General features: G+C 52.3%; 2 protein-coding genes across 2 annotated transcripts; one reads left to right on the forward strand and one right to left on the reverse strand.

Moving 5' to 3' along the window:
• Positions 1-334: 334 nt before the first annotated feature.
• Positions 335-9642, reverse strand: PolE2 (DNA polymerase epsilon subunit 2). The gene is made up of 2 exons (XM_003748244.1): positions 9465-9642; positions 335-1921 (listed from the first exon to the last, which is right to left on the reverse strand). The coding sequence occupies exons 1-2, from the start codon at positions 9483-9485 to the stop codon at positions 335-337; spliced, it is 1608 nt and encodes a 535-aa protein (XP_003748292.1). The 5' UTR covers positions 9486-9642.
• On the forward strand, positions 2732-4048 carry LOC100901371 (methylglutaconyl-CoA hydratase, mitochondrial). The gene is made up of 3 exons (XM_003748196.2): positions 2732-3110; positions 3308-3555; positions 3642-4048. Exons 1-3 carry the CDS (start codon positions 2824-2826, stop codon positions 3965-3967), a joined length of 861 nt encoding a protein of 286 aa, XP_003748244.1. The 5' UTR covers positions 2732-2823; the 3' UTR covers positions 3968-4048.

Genomic DNA, 9642 nt, shown 5'->3' on the forward strand with positions numbered 1-9642 from the left:
AAATGACGACTAGAGAGAGGTTTGGCGATGGGATACGAGAAGGGATATCGAGCGGCGACGGAGGGAGCGTGTGGGCGTCTTTCAACCTTTGCGGATTTCTTGTGGCAATTCTTTACATACGCCACGTTTACATACATGCAGCGGAGACGCCAACGGAAGACGAGCATTCATATGATAATTAATTTTCGCATACAGACATGAACGAATTATTACTCTATTGAAGTATGTATTCTATTTATTTAATAAAACCTCGATCAGACGTTTTGTACAAGTGCTAATGAATCATGAAATGCCGAGGAGCTCAGAGACTCTCGGAAGTCCCTTCGAAGAGAATTTAACCCGGTTCGCTAATCTGACTGTCTTCGACTTTCTTCTGGCCCGGAAAGTATACTTTGAAGCAGAAGTCGTTCTTGGTGAATTGACCCGGGTTCGTGAAAACACAGTCGTTTTGCTTTACGGTAAAAGCTTCGTGCTTATCACCGCAAACGACCAAGTCCGGCATCGGATACAACCAAAAACTATGATCCATCTGCCAGTAAATCGGGGCGAGGTGAATGGGTAAACAACACAGATGGGAGTTGCCGACCAAATTCTTCACGTACAGCTGAGCCATCGCAACATCACTATCCGTGTCCCACGGTACGTAGATACTGTTTCGGCACATTTTCGATACGACATCTTCCCGGAACAAAACGATCTCCTGGCTGTACAGCTGGATGCGCGCAGGGTTGCTGGTGAAAACGGTTTTCGGAAGCTTTGAGCTGAAGGCCTCGGTGATCGCCGTCGGCAGGGGGGGTCGGGGGAGAATTTTGCTCACGAGCGGATCGCGACTCCCGGGGACGAAAATGAACCTGGATCGCTCGACGACGGCTGGGAACTGCAGTATGAGATCGGCGAGCTGTTTGAAACAATCTTTGAGGGTCACGATGTCGGCAAACCCCAAAGAATCTCGGAGGAAGTTCCCCATCATCACGAAAGCTAAAGGAGGACATTGATTGTATCCTTCGAAAAGTATCTTCAGTCGCTCCATCGTCCTCACGTCATCCAGCCAAACATCCGATAGGAACACGATCATCGAATCGTCGAGCTGCTGCTCCATTTCCCTGACGGCGGCGTCGGTCTTCATACACTTCAGAGAGTCTCCTCCGAAATAATTGACGGACCCGAAAAATTCCCGACTGATCGAAGCCGCTTCGGCCGGCGCGAACCCGATAGCCTGCACGTTGAATATCTTGTCGTCGTACGTCCCTTCTGCCAAGACGATGCTTCCCTCGGTGATGAGCGCCTCGGGGAAATTAGCCTTGGAAAGGTTCAACGATACGCATCCAGTCGGGTCCTCAAGACTGAGTTTGCCTTCCTTCAGCTGCGTGATCATCCCGAGAACGACCACGAATTTGTTGTCCGTCTTCGCCATTCCCATGAGGCTTTCGCACGTGCACAGTTTGTAGTGTTCCGCCTGTGTCGACGAGAGCAACGACGCGGCCGACGGGGGAGCGAACAATCTGTGCCTGAGAGTTCGCTGGTGAACGACCTTGTAGCGCTCCTGGTACAGATCTGCCTTGGCGTCGGCGTCCGGGAACAGGATCCGCTTCGTTTCGACCTTGAGAAACTTCTTCCGATCGTTGTTGTAGGTGAACGCGGGGACTTCAAAAGCGCTGATGACTTTGAAAACTTGATGTTGTTGTTCGTCGGGCAGCGAAGAACATTCCTTGATACACTTCACGATCAGATCCTTGGTGATCAGAGCGGATTCCAAGGATTGATTCTGGAACCATTCGATCATTTGTTGGATCCATTCCCGTTGGGGTTCGGTTTCCAGTTGACCAAGCATCTGCTCGAGGTACTGACTCGCCTCTTTCCGCAGGGTCAAGCCCTGGACTTGGAAGGTGTTGAGGATCTTCGATTTCAGACGAGAGGCCATCTGCGTGGAGAGAGGGAGAAGTACAGAATAAGGAGTGAGATTCTTTCCCCCACGACAAGCGATATCCATCGTTAATCATCATTATTAGCATCTGCTGGTGAGCGTGAATCCAGACGAAACGCTCTGAGTACACCCCAAGGGACGACACTCAGAGTCTGCTCCACCCAGCAGCTCTTCGGTTCCGAACGGGGATCGCTCCCACATTAGACTTGAGAGGCTAGGAGACCCATGAAGGGTGCTCCACTCTGAATAAGCCCTGTGTATCCATTTATTCAGTCGCATCGAATATGAAGCGCGCCACACGCTTCCAAAAACTTCAGGAGACCTTCGACACCTGCACGTTTTCCATCCGAACCCAAATCTATCGTTCGAAGACTTCCGCTTCAGTCAGTTCAACTGTGAAGCCAGTGTTCAACTCTTGAGCTAGCGACCGAACTCGAGAGGTTTCTTGGAGTTAAGCAAACCCCGGATTCGGTTCGATCTTCACACGTTCCCCTCCTTGCCTCTACTTACTCTTATTTTCTCGGAGGGGGGCTTTCACTACTTCAACTGGTCGGAAACAATTCCAGGCGAATGCAGCGCTTTACCAAAATCACAGCCACCGCATGACTACACCGCAACTCCGAACACGGGCACTTCGACCAATTCCCATATCGAGGGCCTCGAAGTCGGAGAAATAGTCAAAGTTCTCGATACCAAAAACATATGTTTTTTGGACCCACACGAAACTTTGATTGGCGCCAAAATCCTCATACCAGAAACGCGCCAACAGGTCACGGTGGTTTCTGGTGTGCGAGGAGGAACGACGAAGAGGGAAAAAATTATCAACTGTATCTCATCCATTCGTGGCAACAATGAGCGTAGTCCGATAGGTTTTTCGATATCCTCAACTCGGAAGAATTATGAGGATTCTGCTCGGTTCCGTCAGACGTTACCTCTCTTTCTCTTCGCGCAGCTTTTCTGCGAGAAGTGGCGATGAGGTTCGCTTGGAGCAATTGAAGGGTGATCATGAGGGGATCGCGTATCTCACGATGCACAGACCGGAGGCGAAGAATGCCCTGAGTCGCAACTTTGTGGGTCAACTCGAAAAATGTCTACAGGATCTCAGGACGAAGAAAGAGGTCCGCGTCCTCATAATGCGCTCCACAGTACCCGGAGTTTTCTGCGCCGGGGCTGATCTCAAGGAACGGTGAGCTCATCTATCACTTGCAAGGAATCTTCGGCATGGGATCTCGTCCTGATTCTTGTTTGAATTTCGTTGTTTGCACCGGGGATCCGAATCGCGAATTGGTACTCGCAATCCGAATGCCTTCGCCGGCGGGACATCCGAAGAGCAATGAGGCTGAGAAATTCTTAAAGAGTGAATGTCGAGAATTTCACTTCCAGTCGGAAAATGAATGAATCCGATGTGGAAGGTTTCGTTGAGCGTTTGCGGAACGCGGCATCCGCGATCGAAGATCTGCCGATGCCTACGATCGCAGCTCTCGACGGTGCGGCTCTTGGTGGCGGCTTGGAGATGGCTCTCGCATGCGACATCAGAGTCGCGTCGAAAACCGCGAAACTAGGTCTCGTGGAAACCAAGTTGGCAGTGATTCCAGGCGCAGGAGGAACGCAGAGACTTCCCCGAATCGTTGGTTCGTAGTTTCGAGGGCTTCGGAGACAGACCGGTATCACATGAAGTTTCCGAGACTTGACTGATATCTCTCATTTCCAATCGCAGGACCTGTGATCGCGAAGGAGCTCATCCTGACGGCTCGGGTTCTGAATGGCGCTCAAGCGCAGGAAATCGGTCTAGTCAATCACGTCGCCGATGACGGTCAGACTGTCGAAAATTTAGCGCTGAAGATCGCGTCTGAGATCCTCCCAAACGGACCCGTAGCGCTCAGAATGGCCAAACTTGCCATAAACAAAGGCATGCAAGTATCGTTGAGTGATGGGCTAGCTTTCGAAAAGAGTTACTACGCACAAATTATCAACACGAAGGACCGTATAGAAGGACTTTCAGCTTTCGCGGAGAAGCGAAAACCAGCATACAAAGGAGAATAAGTTCTCCCAGACACGGATTCTTTCTATAATAAACGAATGACTTGAAAGTGGAAAGCAGGTACTGCTTCGCTCCGGCTCACTTTCAAGCCCTGATCTGCGCGCTCCGATCTCAACGATCGAAAAAGGCTCGAAGCTCATCATCGGGGTGCGAACAGAAAAACCGGATCTTCATTATCTTGTCTTTTTCAGCGGAAATTATCCTGGCTCGTCCCACTGCCCGGAACTTCAGATGGAATCGACAGTATAGGTACGCGATATTATACGTGGACGGTAAACGTCAAATGTGACGCATAGCATCTTCGGCGCCAAGCATGTCGATAGAGCAAGTCTGACAGATTATCGTCATGATCGCCTTCAGCCTGCCTTGTGCCTGCGCTAGAGAAACGCTAGATAACCGCGAAGGAACTTTCAGTTACTCTTGGAGGATCCAGCCTGCGAATTATTGTCCCCCGATTTTCGGTTGCCCAGAAGGCAACAGGCTGCGCGGAGCCAGACTTCAAGTTCTCAAATCTTGGAATGGGCTTTCACTAGGGGCTGAACCCGAGTAACGATCACAATCGTTTTTTCCTAGGAGAGCTTCTTCCTTTTGTTGATCCCCCTCCATCCATGCTTCTGAATTCGAGCACACGTCTCGCGACGTATTTTTGATTCCTCCGCTCCATTCCTCCCTTGAGGCTCATTCTCGTTCCCCAGTACGAATGCTCGTTGCCAAAGAATGCTGCCGGACTGTCCCTTCATTCCAATGATCGCGATCGCCGCGGTCAAGCTTGTAACCTCTGCTGCTGATCTGAGCTCTTGGTAGACATCGAATGGGCTCGGTCGGCGTCGAACATGCGGCGATAATCCCTTGAACTAAATCTTTTAGCGAGCGGCCCCGACCTTGAGATACTATAAGCGACTGCTCAATCTGGGACACATGGAGACGGCTCTGTTCTCGTCCAACACAGAGAACACATACCCTCCTCCTCCTTCCTTTTCCACCGTCTTCAGTATTGCGTAAGCCCCGGCTGGCCCTCGCAGTGTTCGTGCTCTCGACCCTCTCTCAAGAGCTGAGTCACACCACGACCCGGCGAACTCCGGCGGCGGCGTGCTCGGCACGCCATACCGCACTCGAGTTCTGCGACGACACGCCGAGGTTACCTCGCGGATTCATGGCTCTGAGATTCATCATAGGATTGCAGCGGGAAAAGAGTCTGATGTTTTCTGAACACCGACAAGATAATTGGGCGTCCTGAACGGGGGAGTCTCTCACTGGTCCGAACCTCCGACGTCGCATGTGCCCGTGGAGGCCCTGTGACGACTCCGCACATCCCACTTGGCGCATGCCGACAAAAAAAACGAGGTCAGAGAAGTTCTAACCTCCCGCACGAGTTTCGACACGAGCTCGGTGAGGACGGCGTACTCCCTCGACGTCGTGAGGCTCGAGAATGGTGTTGCCCTAGCTCTTCCGACCAGTAGACCCCGGCCATTTATTCGTGGATCCCCACCTCTCGGATCTCGCTTTGGCCCAAGGAAAGCCGAGGACCGCCGACAGGTCCGTATGGAGTTCTCTCGTGAGCACCGCTGAAAAACATGCGGGGGAAGGAATACGAGGATGTTTTTAAAAATCAGGGGGAGTTTGGGCAGTGCGCGGTGGATCCGCTCGGCTTATTGCATCGATCCCAGAATCGACGAGGGAAACGAAATGTGGTTCAAGACGGCCCGGATGATGGATCTCGAAATAGGGCGGTTTTCGCCGACCGAGAACAAAAATAGGCCCTATTCCCGTGACATGGACCCTCGGGTAGCGCAACTCGATGCTCATTGTCAGGATAAATCCGTGGATTTTTTGCGTAGCAAGATCAGTTGACGGACTCGATATCCTTCTGTATGCGTCTCGAGGAAGCAGAATTCACATGGGGGGCATCGCGGGGAACACCGGAAACCGGCGGGAACATCCCATTCTGTTCGGATGAATTTCGTTGGAAACTTTCAAAGATACGCCTATTCATTCTCATTGTGCAGTCGGGCGGATGCTCCACAGACTGTTTGAGGACATAGAGTTTCGAAGGCTTCACGCAAACACGGCCGCTGCTTAGCCAACGAGAACGAATCATGACAGCCCGGAGCGTGGCTCTCCGAGACGCTATTCTCCATATCGTCCACAACGAATAGGGACGCACCTCGGGAGAGATATCATCGTTAGGCCCGTTGCGGGTGAGGAAACTTCTCTTTTCAATTGATTCACGGTTCGTATCCTCAGCAAGCCAACAGAAAACAGCAGAAACTCCCGGATTGGCACCGAGCGTCAGCCACCAAGGTCCATAATCTGGTGCACCATTCTGATACATTTTCAGTAATCATCATTATAGGCATTAGTTCCGGCCTGATGACTAGACTTAATTAATTTTTGATAATCATTCCCGGGACTCTGAATCGGTCCTTTCGCGGATAATTATGGAGCCCCCGAGAATCCTGATTGCGACAATCGAGGGGCGGATATTTGTACCAGCCACGGAGCGCCTAGCTCATCGAAAGCTGGACCGATAATATTTTTGTATTCTGAGTTCTCAGTGTAGCAGTTCGCGTTTCGACCCTTTACCAATATTCGACTGCGAACAGCATAAGACACAAGGGGCAGCGGTAATCCATTCGGCGTGATTGAGGAAACGCGTCGTCCACGCACTTGCTCGGGTACTTCCACGAGTTTCGTCCCAGGGAACATAGAGTCGCTCGGTCTCATGATGTTTTGTTGTCGATCTCACATTCCACTTCGACAGTGTGACATTTGGCCAATCGAACTGTGGACGCTTGGGAAGTGAAATCGAACATACCGTCGGAGTCGCTAATAAGAGACCCCTCGGGGAATGCCAAAAAGTCTCTTATGGCGAGAAGTCACAGTTATGCCTACAATTTCGACGCTCACGCCTCTTCTCGCTCTCGGTGCAGGAGAATGAACACTGATTCTCGAGCTACGCCATTGTGTTTTCGGAGGCAATAGCTTCAGCTGACGGGAGGGACTCGGATGTGGATTTCGAGAGAGTTCAGCAGTTGAATTTTCTCCCTTGTAAAACAGTTTGGTTCGTGACATATTGGAGAGTATCGAAACCCGGGAATATCGACCCCCTAACGGATTCAAAATCCAGTTGCCGCGTTTTTCGGAAACTGTAGCCACTTGCGGAAACCACCTCTCAATTTAATCGACCAAAACTGTCGGACTGGGAAGAAATCGCTCTGGAATCAGCATTATTTCTGGTCTCTGACGCACGAGGTTTCCAGTACCGGGTCCTGTAGGAGCGGGATCTGCGATGAGTCTTCCTTGAGGCGGAAGCGTCTTATAGGCTACTCGCTCACACACGAAGCTCTCAGCATGGGAGCAAATAGGCGCAGAAAACGGGAATCGAGATCGGTCTCTTATACGCGAGTCTCTCATAGGCGGCGCGGTGCCGGTGTGGACTCTTTAATCAACTATGGATAGAGAGCCGAATGTGGAGTTTGTAATGGCAAATCTCGCGTTCTATTTCGATCAGCATGAATCTTCAAAAAACCAAGCGAATCTACAAAATGAGGGAGATGATTCCGAGGACGGAATCCCCGCCGTGTGCTTCTCTCCCGCTTTGTCTAGGGTGCCGGAATTCTTTCCCGACGTTCAGAGGGGCATTCAACCCTTCTGGATAAGTTTCCGATGCAGCTCCTACCGAGCGGCGAGCGACGATGAGGCAGGCCGGGCAGCTACGGTAAACGCTACTGTCTCACTCAGTGCGCTCGGCTCGCTAGCTGGTTCGACGCTGCCAACATTTATCCAGTACATTGACCTCGTACGTCGTCCTTTCAGTGGTTTCGATAGCGTCGATGATGTTCGAGCTCATCATGCGCCTGCCGTTCGACGGTGCGCCGCGACGTTGCGGTCGATGGCTGCTCGAGCCTCCCTTAACGACGGAAACGGCGGCGGCAACAGCCAGCCTCAGTTTGCCCTTGCATCCTCGCCCCGTGATCGTCCCCACCAGGGCCCAGCTCTGCTGTTTGAATTTTGGCGCGCCGCCGCCGAGGCGCTGCCCCTCACCAATCGGGTATCGTGGCGGCCGCCTCGTTCGCCGCTGCTTACAGCGGAATCCCGTAGGTTCTCGCCGATTCTCGCGAGAGTCGCGGAGGCCGAGTTTGTCAGTCAGTCAAGCAAGCGAGAAGGCAGCCGAGACATTTGGTTGGTTGCTGGCGTTGTGTAGAGCGAGCTGGTGTGCAGGCAGCAGCAGCAGCATTGTGAAGCTGGACACATAGACATTGCTGGCTCGACTTAATTGTTGAACGTGAAAGCTCGAGGCGATCGAGCGGGTCGGCCAGCTCGAATATCCTCATCAAATTGTGCGCCACTGTAACAACTCGAAGAGTTGTGTGAACCGAAACGCCTGATTCGCCGGAAAGGTAAATTTCCACTGCCCGTAGCCGAATTTGCACCCTGAGCGACGCACGCCAATCCGGGCCGCACATTTCCCGATTCGATGCAGGGGCAAAACCTGTGCTTTCCGGAACGTGGTCCGCTGAAGGATCGATGCGATTCTTTCGTCGAGGCCCAGTGCTTGCATGAGCAGGCACGAGAGGAGGCCATGTCGGATTCGGATCATGCTTTGAGTTTAGTCCTAGCGCCCGGGGAGTTCCATTCGAGATGCCCGATCCTACGATTCGGCGGAATTTACGGCTCCGAGGCTGCAAGTTCTGCAATGGGGCTTTCCGTGCTGATAACGAATATCGCTCGGCGAAAAACGCGCATTTCCGATCGATGTCCAAAATAGGCCACGACGCATTAGAAACGCCTCCGAGCGTTCCGTACACCAGAGGTTCCGAGAAATTCGAGCCTCGGAGAAACCAGCTTCGATGGGGTGAGCTTCGCAGAAACTTCTCGATTTCAAGGTTGCTTTGCGTGAGCGTTTCATCGAGAGAGGAAGCTCCGGGCCCGAGTCAGAACTCGTGCCGCTGAAGCGGGCTCTATGCAGCTCTGCCTGCCCGGTTTCGTTCGGGGCGACGGGCTCAATTCGAACCGCAGGGATCTCGAATCTTGTGCACGGAGCGAGAGCCCCGAGAAACTTTGGCTCATTGCTGCATGCTTGATCCGATTCGGAGTGCTACCGACGCAGTAGCCGCGAACTTCGCAGGAATCGTGGGCGCTCGTTCTAGGAGTTTCCCATGACGTAAAAGCTTCCTAGAGGAGGGAGGGAAGGTCTCTTTCTCTGAGGGTCCGGGCTCCGATGGATTCGGGCACACTGCCAGCAGCAATCTCTTGGGTGATCCGGACGATTCTCCGAAGCCAATCGAATAGTAGCTACGGAATTTTCCTCAAGGTAACTCTTTTATCCGCAAGGCCTCGATGATTTCTGGTGTAATTTCGTTCAGCAACGTGATAGCGAAACTCCCGAATCTCGGGCTCGCTTCCGAGCGGTCGCTGTTACGTACGCAATCCGCTGCTCCGATTAGGCCTCGAACTTGTGGACTTGTCGTCGAGTTGCATGGCAGCAGAGAGACCTACCTTCGAACTGTGTGATTTCATGCTGGCTCAAGTGCGTGGCGCACCCTTGACTCATTCGATTCTCGGATTACATTCTCGAGCTGCTGTGGTCGAGATCGTTATGGTTCTTTTTTGATCATTGTCCGAACGTTCTGTTCCGAGTCGAGTGCGGGACGACACCAACAACACGGATGATCGG

The sequence above is a fragment of the Galendromus occidentalis genome, unplaced genomic scaffold, assembly GCF_000255335.2.
Source record: "Galendromus occidentalis unplaced genomic scaffold, Mocc_1.1 scf7180000077529, whole genome shotgun sequence".
NCBI lineage: Eukaryota > Metazoa > Arthropoda > Arachnida > Mesostigmata > Phytoseiidae > Galendromus > Galendromus occidentalis.

Bases quoted from the DNA above. Each gene is read 5' to 3' on its own strand.
- PolE2 (XM_003748244.1), bottom strand. From the start codon at position 9,485: ATGAAATCACACAGTTCGAAG. The intron at 1,922-9,464 runs GTAGGTCTCTCT...CTCTCCACGCAG, and splicing joins TGAAATCACACAGTTCGAAG to ATGGCCTCTCGTCTGAAATC.
- LOC100901371 (XM_003748196.2), top strand. From the start codon at position 2,824: ATGAGGATTCTGCTCGGTTCCGTCAGACGTTACCTCTCTTTCTCTTCG. The intron at 3,111-3,307 runs GTGAGCTCATCT...TTTCACTTCCAG, and splicing joins GGGGCTGATCTCAAGGAACG to TCGGAAAATGAATGAATCCG. The intron at 3,556-3,641 runs GTTCGTAGTTTC...TTCCAATCGCAG, and splicing joins GAGACTTCCCCGAATCGTTG to GACCTGTGATCGCGAAGGAG.